We start from the raw sequence: 19,231 nt of genomic DNA on the forward strand, positions 1-19,231 counted from the left end.
ATTACAAGGATGCAGAAACTTTTGTATTAGGGCAAAGGCCACATAGGTAGGTCCGGTGTGGGAAATAAGCAGCACTATGAAAATCTACCTTTGATATGTAAAATATATTATTAGTCATGTACCTATTGAAAAAGTCTGTAATAATGTCTTCTGGGTTAAGTTTCAAAGCTTTCACTAAGCATATAAAATCACAATCACTTCCATATATTGGCACCGTTGTTAACTATGCACACATGACTATCAGTGGTTATTTCAGTTTTAAAATTGCTTTAATGACATTGTCATGTAATTTGAATAAAGATTACATTGACTACATCTGCAATTTTAACTCTAAATTAACCAAGTTTTTGCCTGAGAATAAATACTGCAATATGCTAAACGTCTAATTTTTAATGACACTCCGATTAACTCCACTCCTGCTGTTAACTGAGTAATTTGTGTGACTGAGTTAAATTGTCACCATCTGGGACTGGGTTAAATTCTTTCAACAATGAACGTTTGACCTCGCATTTTTCACGGTCAAAACCGCTACTTTAACATCAAGAATACAGTTAAAGCATACACAGCAAGAACATCTACCCCCAGATAACCTCAAGCTTCTGTACATTACTGAAGATGTCAACTCAGTGGCTTATTTATGCATCACATGTATTCTGTCTGAAGTGGGAAGTTATGATCAAAAATAAATTGATTACATAAAAAAAACCCAGGACAATTTACTGCCTCAGGAAATAAAACTAAACCATATGATCAGTGCCGAGGTTTTGAAAACAGGCCTGAGAGAGTTCAGAAGTTTGAATTAATTTTTTATTTCCTCAAGATTCCCTTGCAAACTTGGAAATTCTAACTTTGAATACTGAAGAAAATGAAATTACGTTATTAGTTCTGCCTAATCTATCTTTACTTATGAAGTCCAAATCTCCACAAATCCTTATCTTGAAGCAATAGCTAAGGCTGTATGCAGAGAGCTTCTCTTGCTGCTCTTCTATTTCCTCTTCATTCCTAACTGACCCTTGGAATAATTCTACATCAATGCCTTCAACTAGTAATAGGACATGAGTTTCAGTGAAAAGAAAGGTCAAGATGCCCTTCATCAGCCCTCTAGAGACTTAAGTAGGACAGATGCTAGAGTGGCATGGGTGAATCTCAGTGACTCTTCCTAGGAAGGCTCACTCCAGGAAGGGTGAATGCCTAGGGAAAGCTTTCCACAGTTCCTCAAATTAATTTCAGAGTATCTTTACATTGGTAGAAAGATGCAAGTAGCCTTTAACATAGGGGAGAATCTCATGCTGGGTAACCAAGCATGGTTCTTACCAGAAGAAAAAAGGTATTGTGCCTCAATACAAGCCTGAGACTAAATGGTGCCTTTCAGTGGAGCCTTTTCCTGGCAGCCTGCTGAAGTACGTGTTACAAGAAAGGATGGCAAAGTCATGGATCCACTCTCCTCCTGTCACTCCTAGAGTCCATGTATATGGAACAATTTCCTGCTCTCCAAAACATATGGTCTTTTCTAACCTTTGCATGCAAAGCTCCCCCAACTCCTTCTTCCCTTCTTTTTCCAGCCCCAGTCCCCTTTCTTTTATGCCTGCTTATGGAAATGCTTCAGGCAATTCTGTCCAGAGCGCCTAGCGGCTGGAAAATACTGTGATGACATTTTTATATCTCAATGAATAGCACAAACTTTGGCAGTTTCTCAGCAAAACTTCCAACAACCTTAATACATTGATTTTATGGTCAGTGAAAAAATGTTCATCTCCATGAAGTCTAATCTCTCTGGCACACACACATAGATACACACACACATGCAAAAAAGGGGAAAGAGAGAAAAGAATAACATCTCTGTGAAAAGTGCTATGCATGACAGGCTGTGGTTTCCCTTTGAGAATAAAGGTTACAATTAGATCAAATGCAAATCATTATTATTTCAACATCTCTGGGATTTTCTGTGAAACAGTACCATTTCAGGTTCCTCAGAGAATGGAAATGGGTTGAAGGTTATGAAACTCAGGTAATAGGAACCCTGAAGATCTCAGCGTTAATAAAATCTCTGGTAACGAGTACGGTAGTGAAGGAGCGCACCTCACACCTTGATGAAAAATCTAGGCCTCATCAAAGAAAAAAGGGTCCTTTTAGACAGTTCAAACCCAAATTAAATTATGGCTGCTTTAAAAAAAAAAAAACAACAGAAAATCCCTTTCAGTACTATTCCAGCTTTAAGCTTGTGCTAATTTAAAGCAGGATCATTTCTAAAGAACGTGCTAGAAATGGGGTACAAAACCATAGCGAATCACAGCATCCAATGCAGCTTGTGGGACACCTGTTATTCTTGATGGTTAGTACTGGGGCATTAAAAATCTCGTACTCATAAGTCTATGTGTTTTGGCTAAAGCACAGATCATCAAATTGGATTTTAGATAAGAAAAAAAGTCCTTGGTGTGCCTTGAAAGTGGTTTATGAACATTTCAAGCAGTGAGGCATTATAAGGGCATAACTTACAGAATGTCTGCCTTAAACGTTCCTGCACAGCTGAGCTCTAAAAATAATAATTTGCTGTGCCATCTAGACTGATGAGAAGACAAGCCCTTCCATTTGCGGGAAGGAGAAGCAATCTATACTAGCAGGCCAACAGAAGACTGAATCTGAACTGACTGACTTTCTCTTTTAGCTAGAAATAAGGAAGGAAAAAATAAAAAGAACAAACCAATACAGCATCATGAAAAAAATTCTAAAATAAATGTATGTCATACACAGATAATTAACATTCTGCAATGATTTAGCATACCTTAATCATCACACTTCAGTTATTTGAATTTAAATGCTATCATGCCTGAACAAGATTAAAAAAATGCATCCATTGTTCTTACTGGTCTTGTGAAGTTCATTACTAGCTACTAAAGGGACAGACATACTAGAGTCATGCCTTATAGACGTGCCTGATGTTTGTAGTGGTAAAGCCTTTTATCCGTCTCTTTGTTGCAGATAAAGAACAGTACAGATTGTGAACGGGTTATAAAGCAATGGACCTGGCTTCAGATCACATACCACTAAGTCTTGTTTTTCACCTGAAAGAAAAACTTCTCTCCCTCTTATTTGAGATAATATTTTTAGAAATTTACCTTTTTTTTTTTCTTCTTTTAATATGACTTTCTTGGTGGTAACAAATAAGAGAAGAATTGCAAAAATACTGCATTTTTTATATTTTTACACAATACCTTCCCCTTTTTGTCTGCACAAAAATGTACATTTTAAGTAATAGAAAATATGCCAGACCTATCTTCAGATACACATTTTCCACATTCTTCTGTTTGATAAACTTTCATGAAACATATGTTTCACTCTTGTTTTGGTTTATCAATTGCAAATGCAGTTACGCTCTTGCTAAGTGGCATATAACCTTGCTACCAGTTAACAGTTCCTCCTGTCTGTTAATTCCACAAGTATAGGTTTGAGCAAGGAATATTTTGTGATATGCTGATACTGTTGAATATTTCAATAAACTGTTCTAATAATCAGCCTGAAGGTCAAAGGCACGCAAGGCATTCTGTCACATGCACTAACAATGTCTTGAAAGCTACCGGGATTGGCTTGAGAAATAATCTCTTCCCACATCTTCCTCTAGGTCTTCAGCTCACTTAGCCTAGAGGAAACGGCTGCTAAATCTGCATTTTTTTCCTGTTCATTTTATATTCTGACTGGTATCTCAAGGTGTCACTTCTTCCTTCAACCAAATCTTCAGAAAAGCTGCTCCCATTGTAAAACAGAAAATTTAAATTGTAAAAGCTGCCCCTGGAAATGCTACGTGTCCTCAAAACATCCCCATGCAGTTAAACAAACAGGTGCATATAAAAAAAGTTGTAACTGCCACAGCGAAAGAAATTTCTCCGTGGTAAGAATGAGAATGGTCCTTTCATGTATCTATCTAAAGCAGACCCACTCTTGAATATTCAAGTAAGTGAGATCATATTCAGAGCTTGCCTTCTCCTGTCTTTCGACCCATACAAGTTCTTCTAGTTGAAGAAAAAAAAACAACAACCGTGGAGTTTTCTCTGAGCTGCCCTCAAAGACAGAAGGGAAAATTTCTCCGTGGTAAGAATGAGAATGGTCCTTTCATGTATCTATCTAAAGCAGACCCACTCTTGAATATTCAAGTAAGTGAGATCATATTCAGAGCTTGCCTTCTCCTGTCTTTCGACCCATACAAGTTCTTCTAGTTGAAGAAAAAAAAACAACAACCGTGGAGTTTTCTCTGAGCTGCCCTCAAAGACAGAAGGGAAGATGAATTTTGGAGGTTTCCTCCTCTCTACTTTGTGGGAATTCACACGCTAAGCGACCGTTTCTTCAGGTCTGGTAAGTGATTCGCTAAAAATTGCAGTCCCCCGTTTTCAGTGCTCAAACCTAAGTTTGTTAGTCTGACTCAGGCTCTTTTTTTAGGACGAGTCTGACAGGATAGTAATATAGTTACTCTAGTTATAGCATCCTAAAGACAGACTTTTGCTCTTCCAGGGGAACAAAGAACCACAAAGAAAACTGCGCTGTCAGAGTAAAGGTCCAGTATCCTGTCCTTGAAAGTCACCAAAATACAGGTGCTTCTGAGGGATGCAGAAAAGTCTAATAAGCAGGGCAAATATAAGGTGATGTGTAGGCACTTTGAAATAAGTTGATAAAACCTGTACAAAGCTTTACCCAGTGCTCCTGAACACAATCCTCTACCAACTTAGAGGTCTACACGGTCTGAGTCAGTGAAAGAAGGGTGAATGAAAATGAGAAGAGGCTGTGCTGCACTGAGTATCCTTTGCCATCCTAGCCTTTTGACACGTAACATTGCACAGGACCCAAAGAAAGGAGTCTAGCCCATCATCTTCTCCTCTCCCCTTGTTATGGGTAACTAAAACAAGGGCATTGTCTATCCATTCCTATGAGATACTGCAGTATGTGTTCTCCCAGGAAGAACTCAAGAAAGACTAGGTCTCTTCCCTATAAGGCATTTCCCCCTTTTTCTCCAATGAACAGAAATCACAGATAATAATTTCAAGTTTACCTCACAGCTATCCTCCGTTTTAGGAAATCACATTCTGCCAATGTGGATATGCTGCAGGACCGCGCAAGTGAGAAACAGTTCATTTTCTGAAAGCTGAACACTGTGAGGACTGGAACTGCAAAGTTCTTTCTATCACTTATGACTTAAATTTCTTCTTATGAAATGTAATAAAACCCCACTAAATACTACTGCAACTATATTAATCGGATAGTTAAGTAGCAGATAATTTAAGAAATGTCTTTAGATATTTTCTTCATCAGGAAGCACGTACTTCATAGGCCTCCATGTCATGGGGATAAGGCTGCCTATACCAGTCTGCTGGCAGCAGAATAGGTACCTACTGTTAACGCAAAGTCCATTCATGGGTCTCGTGATCAATGATACTCGTGTTTCATTGGCAAGTTTTGTCACCAGAGGTGGCCAGGGAAATGAAAGATTTTAGAAGATTTAATAGGATTTTTATGTCATGCAGTGCAAACAGAAAAAATAATAATACAGTTTTCAAAGCAGGTTTTTGTTTGGTTTTAGCGTTGATGCCAACTTCTAGTCAACCTAGAAGTCAACAGTAGATTTTTACAATTTCTCCTTTTATTCTTTATGATACTGTACCTATGAAACTTTTTTGAGCATTGAACATAATGGAATTCATTTTTTGTGGAGCGTCGTGATGCCTTAGATTAGCATACATATAGTACTTCCTGCATTCCCTTTCAAATGCTTGTGCCACTGATTGCATGGGGCTGGCAGAGTTAGTCCAAGTGTTGAGCAGTCACAGCTATGGGTGCTGCCAGTGACAGCTGTGGCTGCTTGAAACTTAACAGCCATAGCAACAAACACAAATACGTCCAATTCTGAGTTAGCAAAATATGCAACTAACACTTCTGTACATATTCAGTGGTTAAGAAAGCATTTGAGTACAGCAATAAACTGAAACCCTAGTTAAGGCCTTTATCTTTGCTTAGTCTCATTTTGGCTTTCTGAAGAATAAGAAAAAGAGTAGTTTCTTTCTTACTTCTCAGGCGTGCTAAAAATATTTTTTTGTTCACATACGCCCAGGGCTGTCAGAAATGAAGATGCTACCTTAAGCTACTGTTTCTTTATTGAAAAATTGTCTATAGCTACTTTCCACTTAGCACAAGAATTACCGAAGAGAGATCTCATTCTGAACAGCATGTTTTCAAGCACTGATATTCTACAAGCTTCCTGAAATATGGGAAGAAAATTTCATAATTTTGAGTTTGTGTTCAAAATAAGTCTTGACACTAAAAGTAAACTGTGCTTCAATTTTGCAGTCCAGCAAAGCAGGGAAGATAAAGGAAATATTTTATGAATGCATCCTTGTCCAGTCCTACTAGATTTTAATCTTCCATGCATTCAGTAGGGTAAACTGTTTTGTTACTCAGTAAGCTCATAACATTTTAATGCAACTTTAATGATATTTTCCTAGCTACTTACAAAAATACTTACTTTCGTCTTTCTGCCTCAAATTTACTCAGCAGTTTTCGGAGACCACCATTCTTAAATCCTTGGAAATGGGCTGCCGGGGCTCCCACGGTGATGACATCATACAGAGCATCTGGAGGGGAACAGACAAGTGCAGAGATTTGCATGTGCCTATGCCCAACGTATGGCAACGCTATGATATCTACTCTACAAGACATGAGGACAATAAGTCTGTGTTATTTCCAAGGAATAATTGAGAATCTGTGTCTCAAGGAGGTCCAGGAGCTAATCAATCTTTCCATACAGCCACCTGCACACCTTAGAAAGTTTACCTGATTTATTGCTACATCTAAATTATATGCCACAGTGTAGAACAATATTCTAGCTCTGTAGTTTACAAAGCTGCCAAGTAAATTGGCCCTTTGTGTATTTCACTTCATTACCCCTTCCATTATTTAACTTCTAGTCATGTTGAGATGCACAGATTCATGCATTTTAGAGTCAAAAGAGACCATTATGATGGAATAGTCTGACTGCCTGAATAATACAGGCTACAGAATTACAGCTAATGATTCCTGCATCAAGCTTATGTCTTCTGCTTGAGTGAAGGCATCTCTTTTTTTTTTTTCTTTAAAAAAAAAGACATCTGATCTTGATTTAAAGACTTCAAGTGACAATAAATTCACTGCATTCCTGGAGAAGTTGCTCCAATGATTAATCAATCTGAGTAGTAAAATTCTCCACTTCTTTTCTAGTTTGAATTTGTTTAGCTTCCACTTTCAGATATAATTACCTGTTTAATGCTAAATTGAAGAGCTCTGTTCTATGACATATACTTACTTTTTACATATGCTTATAAACACAGAGCAAGTCAGTTGTTTTCACCTGAAAAGCTACCAGAATGGGAAATAAACTCTACTATTGAAATTTTTGCTGAGACAACAAACTGTTGTTACTCTCTGCATGTACCTGATGTCTTGTGACATATGTGATGAACTCTTTCTATGGATGTATGCTTACAGAACTGGAGATGAAACACCTTTTTAAAAACAGCCTCTCATTTTGTGCCTGTGATTGATTGTCAGTGCAGAGATGAAGATTTAATTGCATCCCAAACCACAATAATTATTCCTTCAAAGTTTAAATTTACATTTGCAGAATTTACATTTGCGCTAAGCAGTACCTCCTTTGTGCCCAAGCTCACTGGAGATATAAAAATACAGGTCAGAATACCTCATTCTTAAAATGTATTTCTAAAGGAAACATTAGAGGATTTTTTTTTGGTGAACTATTTTATTCATCAAGGAAGCTTTCCATGTAAATTAAAATCTAATCCTCTCCTAGAAGAGAATTTTTCTTGCATTCTGATGATAAATATCCCTAAAAGCAAGAACACTGTACAAATGATTCACAGTTAATGAACTATGTTTTACTTCCAGAGCTGAATCTCAAAGCCTATTCACTCAAATTGATTTGAACTCTATCAAATTGGTGACTCTTCAATTTCCACTTAAAAGGAGAAGCGACCTAATTTCATTAGTCTCAGGTGAGCTTCAAGATTCTTAAATAGCCCATTCTTTCAGGTCTTCATAGAGATTTATCCATGATACATAATCTTGGGCTATTAGAGCTCCATCAGTACTTGACAGTAAGTAGTTCTACTGCTTAAAACAATGGTGGCTTGAAACCAAAATAAGAGATGAACCCATCAGGTTAACTAGAAAATGGCTTCTGAATATGTTTACAGATAACTCATGAAACTCCATTTAAAAGACTAAAGCCTGGTGCTTTTTCTGACTCTGTTTTAAAAATAAATAGTGACCCTGCTTATAGCTACTTTGGGGGGGATTTACCCAGAAGGAAGCTTTCATTCAGCCTGTGGCCTCCTCTTAGCGTGATCAAGGAGCAGCTGTTTGAGACACAAACACACCGAGAACAACAGCACCTACCCCATGCAAGCGAACATGGGAGAGTGAGGATGGCAAAGAGATGAAAGTGTCTACAACCCTCGTGATGGGCACAGGACAGTCTCACTCCCACTTTCCGGAGCACAGTACACTGGAAAGTGCTGCGAGGAATGCCTTATGATGTGCTCCATTTACATGTCAATGCAGCTCCTTGTGAAGGACGTGCAGTGTCAGCATGAGTGCACTGGTACAGGAATGCTCCGGTAACTCAGAACCATCATCCACTTCAAGAACAGACTACTGCTGACAACTCTCTACAGTGGAGACAAAGCTTAAAATGCAACAGAGAGTTGCAGGAGCTGTATCGTATTGTCAGCGTGCTCCCCCCAAATTATTAATTCATACATGTTAAAAAAACCCTCAACCCTTCCTCAAATAATTATGTCAGAATTTGAAGGAAGAAAATGCAAAAGATTAGAGTGCAAGGAAATTGAGCTTTATATCAATCATCGTTTCGTACTAATTATTCTGACTCAAAGACACACTCACCTCCTACTTACACAAGGGAAACACTAACACCAGTTACACACTCGCCAAAAACCAATTCCTTCACTGTGCATAAATATAAACTACCTGCTCACCACTCCTTCCCGAATAAAACACAGAGCTTTTGCAACATGGTGACAACCACAGCGACACAGTAGAAGTTCCATAAACCTAAGCTTTATCAGACCAATTTAAAGAGCTGACGGATTTTTATGTCAAGCACAGCTCAATCTCGAATTTGAAGCAACCTGCTTGCCTTCACAGGAGGCAGTCAGTGTCTCACAGCGGGCAGAAGCAAAATAAAAATTTCTTCAGTCCACCAAATTTAAAACAAGGACACCTAACGTACAAACAGAGGGACAAAAGCAAAGCTATGGCGATATATAAATTTAACGTCTGTAGTATGATGAACAGAGCAAAACGTGGTGTTTATCAAATGGATAGGGATACAGTTACCCCATAATGAAATAGTATTTTTCTCAAAGCTGTTCCTACTGGAAGTTTAAGCACACAGGTATTCTCTATTCCATGTCAATACCCAGTAACAACCCGAATCAAAGTTCAGTAAAAGTAAACCTGTTATTGAACATGTTGAACAAAAAAAACACATATCCATGTGCATACACATGACAGATGGGATTAACACCTATCTTGCATTCCCAAAATTAAGATACCTGACATGTGTTAATGACAGTGCTATGGCTCATCAGCTTGTTCAGTCACTGCCTCTGGGAATGTTTACATGCTTTCTTTTTTTCTTTTTTCTTTTCCTGTCAGTCTCCTGGTTATATTCCAGGTGCCCTTTGATATATGCCAAGCAAAGCACGAGATGAGAAAGACCAACTTGATGTCAAAGTGCTGCTTACTCCAGAATGATTAGCAATTGCTATGAACCGTTCGAAGCGTATATATCTAATACAAGACACAGCTCTTTAGTGCTCATAAAATGAAACTTATTTCAGTAAACTAAACAGATGGGACAGGGGCTATGAAAAAGATACAGAAATCATTTCTCCAACCAAAGGCGAATATAATTACAATCTTCAATTACTTTTTGTTATATTTATACTATAGTGCTACCAGAATATCCTGAACATACCGAGGAACCCATTTTATATAGAGAGAAATAAAAAGAGCTCCCCATAACTAAGGTGTCAGTCTTCTGAAAATATGTGCAGGCAGAAATTCCCTGATTTTAACACAAGTTCTCTTCTTTATTAATGTTTCGCAATTTCTAAACTTGAGTGTAACAAGAACAGTGTTATCTAATTCTCACGTCAGTGGAGTAAACATTAGCTAAAGAAAAAAGGAAGAGTTTTATAATTTAAACAAAGTTCTAAATTTAGAAGATGATTCTAACATTTATCTCTTTCTGTCCCCTTTTCAATTATGGATTAACCATATGCCACAAGAAAAGTGGTTTTGGAGGAGAAAGGAGAAAATTCATTAAAAACAAAACAAAACTCAAGTCATGTAAAAGTTGTGGGCGATTAAGTGGCATATTTCATTCCACTTTTTTATTTAGCAAATAAACATACAATGCCCTGTTCCCAGAGAAGTTTTCTTGAAAAGACATAAAATCAAGGTTCTGGCCACCTGCAGTCATTACAAATCTAAAAATGCTTTTGAGTTAATTAATTAAATTCAAAATATCAGCTAAATTAAAATTTGTGCTGTCATATTCTGTCACTATAAATCCCCATCTTGTTAAAATGTTTGAAGGCACCATTGTCTAGTAAAAGAAATAACAAAATATTGAACCAATGCAGTATCTAACAGACAATCAGTAGTCTCCATGTTCCAACTCGGAAGTGGATGGATATCAGCAGTACACAGAATAATACTCCTATAATTATTGTTTGTACTTACTGTTTTACAATGTGCTTAGATGCAGAGTGTATTTATACGGCAAAAACCTTACCGAGTGTAATTTCTGTGTTTCTACAGTGACTGCAAATTTAATAGATCTCAATTTATCAAGAAATTATTCACTGCACTATGATTTGCTCATATGTATGTATCAATATAATCTTCTATCTGTAAAGGAAGCTCCTAAAACTATATGCAAGCAGCAGCAACAGAATTCTGTATTAAGCAGAATCACAGACGACACTATGGAAAATTATCTCCCTTTCCAGAAGGTATTAGAAGTTCGCAGTATTTTCAGCATAATCAGCGAGATATTTGCACTTAACACTAAGCAAATGATTACGTGGCACAGGGTAGCACTGAATAAGCTGATTTAGGCACAAGCAGCGCCAGGCTCATTAAGGCTTCCTAAGAAATAGGATATAGTAAGTTTAGAAGTAACGCTGTCCTTCATGGAACCCTGCAACTCGCATCACCTAGACTGGTGAGTTCATCGCGGCAGTCTCTGGGAGGACACGTATTGTGCTCTATCGCTATCTCTGGTGACACAGTGGGGAAAAAAAACCAACCACCTTAGAAACAAGACAGGTGAGACTGGCTTTTACACTACACTGACATTATGGATCACAATGAAAATTAAGCCAATGCCCTAGAAGGACGTGAATCTTACTGAACATTGTGCAGTGTGTCAGTATGAATCATGACAGTATTAGTTCTGCACTGCTACAACAGAATATTTTTAACCACACATAGGTTACCAATACATTTCAGTGAACATGTATTCTGCATTTACTTATTTGTTTGAAGTGTCACAGAAACAAAATGAGCACGACACCCCTGGAATTTATTTAAAAAAAAAAACTTAAAAGAAATTTAGTTAACCACTCCTTAGTTTTCCAAGATCTGCAGTCAGTATCCAAAACTTGTGGCTTCAGAAGATGAGGCAGAGAAATCCCTTGCATAGCTTTAACTTTGGACCTGATTCCTAAGTTTCAGCACAGACTTGGGACTTCTTGATCCGTCTCAGCGGCAGTATGTCTGGGTGCAGGTTTCAGAATTTGTAGAGAAATGTGGAGGAGGGGCAAGCTGGTCACTTCTTTGATCTCATGATTTACTTAAGTGTGGTTCTCTACGGACAGTACATACTCAGTTGCTCTAGAAACATACTAAACAACATCCAAAACTGAAAACTTGGGGTTTAGAAGCAGATGCACAGGCCTGAGAGAATGAAATCAAACCTTTCAGGCAGACAGGCAGGTTCCAGATCGGTACACAAAACAAAGGCAGGAAATAACCACACAGCAAGTTTCTAGAGCCCATTAAACAAAGTGAAAAATTAAACACTTTAAACCTGTACAGCAGTACAGATTTTTAAATAATGAATTTGGAAGCTTGATTTTGATTTTATTAAAAAAAACCCAAACAAAAAACCCTAAACAACCATCAAACAAACCAAAAAAACAGGCAACAACCTAGTCATACAAGAAACCTTCTGTATCAGGCCATACTGCATGAATCTTACAAACAAGGTAATACTGTACAAACGTCATTGATTGGCAAAACACAGGGAACGTGAAATGAATCTCAGAATTTTCTTTAAAAGTCACTGTATTTCTTATGATATTCTTTTCTCCTCAGCATTCTTCCAAATTCATGTAAGCTGAAATTGCAATAAGTTCACTAAAAAAAAAATAATCAATTAATACTATTACTTTCCATGGTTTTTATATGTAGCATCTTTATGTTCCACCTACAAAGTTTAACAAGACTGTTGCCAGTATCCTACCATTAAGTGCAAAATTCAAAATGACCAAGATTCAACTCTCTAAACAGCATACCTTTCAGTTCTATTGTGGTTTTAAGGTTTCATCTGAAAGCATGCCCACCTAATGTTCATCCTTGAAACTGGATATATAAATTAAGATATTGACATCTTAAAAAGGGCTAAAATGGAAACCATACCTCTCAGTTGCAAGTTTAATTGTATTTCAAAGCATACTTTGTCATATTTAGGAAATTTCTCCTCTGAATATACTTTACCTTTCAATCGAGGACTATGCACGTGCATTCTTTGCAGATGAAGATTTATTGGGATGAATTCTAATGTTTTTTCTCCTTTGCTACAGCTTGATTTGAAGGAAGAACCTGAAAAACAAAAATTTAAAGAATCATTATCTTAAGCACCCAGCAGATGTTTTGTCTTCTTTTTAATGCGAGGACAATACTTGTATGTTAGGAGACTTCTTTAATTTACTTTTAATGTGTAATGGTATATTAGGAGAAGAATGGTTCACTAACCATGTCTCAGCATGTATCCATATTGGAAGCAACAAAACAGCTTTTAATTCACAGAGCAATCTAATTTTTTATTCTAGGTGATAGACATTTTTTCCTGCTGTCTGAAATCGGTCTGCAGTCTGCTGGAAACAATGTCACAGTTAATGTGCATTATGTTTATTCTGTGCTAAAAACACAGGGGTGCAGAGCTATGATGGTACTACATGTTACCAAGTATCATTTTTTTCTTAAAGCAAAAGTATTACATTGACTAGGCTATGCATTCTTCCTAGAAAATTCAAATAAAGAAACATAAACTAGCTTAAGAAAAGCTATAAATTAGTTTTCTTTCTAAAAAGCCAGAAGCACAAGCAGCACAATGCTCTAGAAAAAAAAAATCTGGTTGCATACTTCAAAAGTATGAGATTATGAGTAACTCTATGGTGGTATAAAGTAATACAATTAAAGCCTGACAGCATGAAAATGTAATTTACCTGGAGATATTTGATAGAGCATATGGTGGTATAATACAATTAAAGCCTGACAGCATGAAAATGTAATTTACCTGGAGATATTTGATAGAGCAGAGCATAAAAATAAAAGGGTGTAGATTAGGAAAGAGAGGTGGTCCTATCTTCTCACTCAGGCAGCCCAACATTTACTTAGACCATTTTTTCAGCACCCTATCATTTTGCCAACTAATAATCATTTGGACTAAAATTCCTCTGATTCAGATAGGATTTTAAAAAAATATATATCTTCGGAAAGTTTCAACCTTTTCTTGCAAAAAAAAAAGATAAAGGAAATATTTGAAATTCTTCTTTTTGACTTGCTCAATCAAGATTTGCTAGAGGTTATCTGTTGAAACTACCATAGATTCCAACAAGAGCGTCCCAACGCAAATCACGTTGCCAGAGGGCGCCAATGATGCTCCAGACCGGCTTAGGCTGCTACCTAAACCTAGTAACTTAAAATAATAATTTAACAAAGATTAAGAGCAAAGGTAGCAAGAAAAGAAATTGACAGGAGTGAAAGATTCAGATTTGATAGGAAACCTGGGGATGCAGGCTGAAACCAGGAGCCATTGACGATGAGGAATAGCAGTGGGAAACCTGCATCTGGAAAGCGCAGAAAGACAAAATTATGGGAGCAGTGAAGGGAACTCGAACTGTATCAGAAAAGAAATGGGAATAGTACGGGTGAGGAGATTGTAAATCATTAGGAAGGAAAACAAAAAGGGGGCAGATTATTTATGAGAATTCAGCCGAGACCAAGATCAAGGCTTAAGGAATGCTAACTGGATCTGAGACAAGGAAACACTGGCAGACTAAGAGGAGAATAAGATGACAGCAGATTAAAAGAGACCAGCAAAAGAAAAGTAGGAGGGAGAAAAGGAGAAGAGCCTGCTCTCCCTAGAGTACATTTCTATCCTGAGCTGGAGTAGAACACATGCAGCATTGCCGAGTCTTGTTATTCCTCTCTTCAGGGAAGACCTGCGAAGCAAGAATCTCTTCCCATCCAGTGCCAGAAACATATGGGATACAACCACCCACTCTTATCAACCACCCACTCTTATCAGATATTCTGTTTACTCAGGTACGAGAGAGATCCATGCAGTGGAACTAATATCTCAATCTGCGTTTGCTAGTATCATCCACATGATAAAACTAATTTTCAGTATAGTTAGTTTGTTTGTTTTTAAATAGCTTGGTAAGTTGTATTTAAGGACCAAGAAAACTACATTCCCTCTATTAAAATAGTTGTTGCTGTTATTGTTGCAAGATAAAACTCTTCAAAGGTAGGAAATACCAGAATATAGATGCAACCTTCATCTGACATCCACCTGAAGAGGAACTGTGAAGTAGACTTCAACGACGTGTTACATACTAGCTTCTTCCAGCTCACTGAGTGTTTAGGGTCTTCGCTGCTCACTTTAGAAGCAGTGATTCAATGTTTTGTTTCCAACTTTTACTTCGGTATCTGGATTCAAATATATTGTTCAAGCCTCCCACAAAGACAGGATTATTAATTTCCTCAAATCTGTCTACTGCATGCATCACTACAGTTTCTAAGGGTTTTACAAATATTTATAGAATAATTTTAACTGGCTAAGTACAAGGGTTATAATTTTATCCAATCTAATGTCAGAGAATAACTTAAGGTCGAAGCATTTAAGAAACAATGCATCAATATGAGATACGGAGAATCTCATTCTGCAGAGTACACATTATAATGCAACATCACATTCCATTTTGGAAGCACAGCTCCCACTGAGCTGAATTACATCCGTAAGTACTGAGTACTTCTGCAAAACAGCTTGCGTCTATTGCCAGGCTTCCAAAAAAGAACACCACACACTAACCGCTTCTGAAGTCTGACTTGCCTAGCGTCACACAGGAACTTTGTGACAGAGGCAGGGATAGTGTCCAATTCTCCAGAGCAATATTCAATTGCCTTAACCTCGATTGTCTTTTCTTCTCCTTCTAGGGCTAGATGAATAATAGAATTTTCAGTTTGATGACTGAAATGGAAAAAAAAAAAAAAATCCATATTGGAAGCAACAAAACAGCTTTTAATTCACAGAGCAATCTAATTTTTTATTCTAGGTGATAGACATTTTTTCCTGCTGTCTGAAATCGGTCTGCAGTCTGCTGGAAACAATGTCACAGTTAATGTGCATTATGTTTATTCTGTGCTAAAAACACAGGGGTGCAGAGCTATGATGGTACTACATGTTACCAAGTATCATTTTTTTCTTAAAACAAAAGTATTACATTGACTAGGCTATGCATTCTTCCTAGAAAATTCAAATAAAGAAACATAAACTAGCTTAAGAAAAGCTATAAATTAGTTTTCTTTCTAAAAAGCCAGAAGCACAAGCAGCACAATGCTCTAGAAAAAAAAAATCTGGTTGCATACTTCAAAAGTATGAGATTATGAGTAACTCTATGGTGGTATAAAGTAATACAATTAAAGCCTGACAGCATGAAAATGTAATTTACCTGGAGATATTTGATAGAGCATATATATAAAATAAAAGGGTGTAGATTAGGAAAGAGAGGTGGTCCTATCTTCTCACTCAGGCAGCCCAACATTTACTTAGACCATTTTTTCAGCACCCTATCATTTTGCCAACTAATAATCATTTGGACTAAATTTCCTCTGATTCAGATAGGATTTTAAAAAAATATATATCTTCGGAAAGTTTCAACCTTTTCTTGCAAAAAAAAAAGATAAAGGAAATATTTGAAATTCTTCTTTTTGACTTGCTCAATCAAGATTTGCTAGAGGTTATCTGTTGAAACTACCATAGATTCCAACAAGAGCGTCCCAACGCAAATCACGTTGCCAGAGGGCGCCAATGATGCTCCAGACCGGCTTAGGCTGCTACCTAAACCTAGTAACTTAAAATAATAATTTAACAAAGATTAAGAGCAAAGGTAGCAAGAAAAGAAATTGACAGGAGTGAAAGATTCAGATTTGATAGGAAACCTGGGGATGCAGGCTGAAACCAGGAGCCATTGACGATGAGGAATAGCAGTGGGAAACCTGCATCTGGAAAGCGCAGAAAGACAAAATTATGGGAGCAGTGAAGGGAACTCGAACTGTATCAGAAAAGAAATGGGAATAGTACGGGTGAGGAGATTGTAAATCATTAGGAAGGAAAACAAAAAGGGGGCAGATTATTTATGAGAATTCAGCCGAGACCAAGATCAAGGCTTAAGGAATGCTAACTGGATCTGAGACAAGGAAACACTGGCAGACTAAGAGGAGAATAAGATGACAGCAGATTAAAAGAGACCAGCAAAAGAAAAGTAGGAGGGAGAAAAGGAGAAGAGCCTGCTCTCCCTAGAGTACATTTCTATCCTGAGCTGGAGTAGAACACATGCAGCATTGCCGAGTCTTGTTATTCCTCTCTTCAGGGAAGACCTGCGAAGCAAGAATCTCTTCCCATCCAGTGCCAGAAACATATGGGATACAACCACCCACTCTTATCAACCACCCACTCTTATCAGATATTCTGTTTACTCAGGTACGAGAGAGATCCATGCAGTGGAACTAATATCTCAATCTGCGTTTGCTAGTATCATCCACATGATAAAACTAATTTTCAGTATAGTTAGTTTGTTTGTTTTTAAATAGCTTGGTAAGTTGTATTTAAGGACCAAGAAAACTACATTCCCTCTATTAAAATAGTTGTTGCTGTTATTGTTGCAAGATAAAACTCTTCAAAGGTAGGAAATACCAGAATATAGATGCAACCTTCATCTGACATCCACCTGAAGAGGAACTGTGAAGTAGACTTCAACGACGTGTTACATACTAGCTTCTTCCAGCTCACTGAGTGTTTAGGGTCTTCGCTGCTCACTTTAGAAGCAGTGATTCAATGTTTTGTTTCCAACTTTTACTTCGGTATCTGGATTCAAATATATTGTTCAAGCCTCCCACAAAGACAGGATTATTAATTTCCTCAAATCTGTCTACTGCATGCATCACTACAGTTTCTAAGGGTTTTACAAATATTTATAGAATAATTTTAACTGGCTAAGTACAAGGGTTATAATTTTATCCAATCTAATGTCAGAGAATAACTTAAGGTCGAAGCATTTAAGAAACAATGCATCAATATGAGATACGGAGAATCTCATTCTGCAGAGTACACATTATAATGCAACATCACATTCCATTTTGGAAGCACAGCTCCCACTGAGCTGAATTACATCCGTAAGTACTGAGTACTTCTGCAAAACAGCTTGCGTCTATTGCCAGGCTTCCAAAAAAGAACACCACACACTAACCGCTTCTGAAGTCTGACTTGCCTAGCGTCACACAGGAACTTTGTGACAGAGGCAGGGATAGTGTCCAATTCTCCAGAGCAATATTCAATTGCCTTAACCTCGATTGTCTTTTCTTCTCCTTCTAGGGCTAGATGAATAATAGAATTTTCAGTTTGATGACTGAAATGGAAAAAAAAAAAAAAAAGAATCGGGGGTGTGGGGGAATAAATCATTTCAGGTCAAGCTAAAACAAGGAAAAAAAGTTTTGAAGTTCTACTCCCTCCCAAAATCACCAAATCTGTGTTTTAGATTCACCTGAAATTATTTGTTTTGATGTTACCTAACCCTTTTCGATTCCTGTTATTATGTTTTCTTGAAACAAAAATACTTGGCATTCTCTAGAATTCTCCCCATTTTTGAGGATAAAAGTGTTTGCCAAAACAACTCAAATTTGAAACAGTCTTAATTTCCTTAAACCTCCATTTTCAGTAAATATGCCGCTAAACCAAAATTGCTGTCTAGCACTAATGCAGTCTCCTGACACTTTCACTGCAATCTCTCAATTTTAAAAACAAATTAAGTGGTCTACTAACAACAGTCTTCTCCATTAAATTCCACAAATAGCCCAGTTGAGCGTGAAATAGGTATCTCTCAGAAAACCCACCATAAAAAAAAACCCCACCACCAAAACCCACTGTATAGGAGGAATGTGGCAATATTTTGGAAAAAAATTATTTACAGATGCTATCTCCCCTTCTGCACACTGCTTACGAGTGAACAGTCTTCCCTAGCGCTGATACAAAAGGAGATTGGAGATATTTGCACCTAGATGACTTACATGGAGTTGGTCCTTCAGAATTATTTGTGACAAGATACATGTAAAAAGCCCCTTGTTAAAGGAAAGCAATTGTTCAAGTGAGTAACAAAGCAAAAATGCTAAACACATTAACATTAACCCTGCTTTTGATTTATCAAGGAGGGAGAAGAATGTCAATGAGTTAGTGCTTCCACATATCTCTGGCTGCCAACATGGCAGCGAAGCAAAGGCAGAGGCAAAAGCACTCCATGGCTTTCCTAGAGGAACGCAGCCAGTTGGCCTTGTCTTAAAATAAAGCTTCCCAAAATAACAAGCGGACTCAGGAATTTTGCATCTGAGGCCAGATAACAGAAGCCTGATCTAGTTTAGAAAACCAACCTTGTCGAGTTCTTAAATAGAAGTACTGCTGATCGCAGACTACCCCTCAACTAGGATGGGTGCCTATTTCCGAGCAGATCCGGATCTCCAGCGCAGGTGCACAGGTACTCCAGAGCACCGCCGTTTTTTTCAAGCCGTTTCAGAACGCAGAGAACTGCCTCAACCCAAAATCGGGCAA

General features: G+C 37.5%; 1 protein-coding gene across 1 annotated transcript in view; it reads right to left on the reverse strand.

Annotated features, from left to right (window-relative positions):
• The window catches only part of INPP4B (inositol polyphosphate-4-phosphatase type II B), a 333,068-nt gene that overhangs the window by 76,958 nt on the left and 236,879 nt on the right, over positions 1–19,231 (reverse strand). The window contains exons 15-16 of the mRNA XM_009290320.2: positions 12,844–12,948; positions 6,506–6,614 (exon numbers count right to left, since the gene is read on the reverse strand). Coding sequence (XP_009288595.1) covers positions 6,506–6,614; positions 12,844–12,948 — 214 coding nt within the window. The remainder of the gene's footprint in view (positions 1–6,505; positions 6,615–12,843; positions 12,949–19,231) is intronic.

The sequence above is a fragment of the Aptenodytes forsteri genome, unplaced genomic scaffold (assembly GCF_000699145.1).
Source record: "Aptenodytes forsteri isolate BGI_AS27 unplaced genomic scaffold, ASM69914v1 Scaffold125, whole genome shotgun sequence".
NCBI classification, from domain to species: domain Eukaryota; kingdom Metazoa; phylum Chordata; class Aves; order Sphenisciformes; family Spheniscidae; genus Aptenodytes; species Aptenodytes forsteri.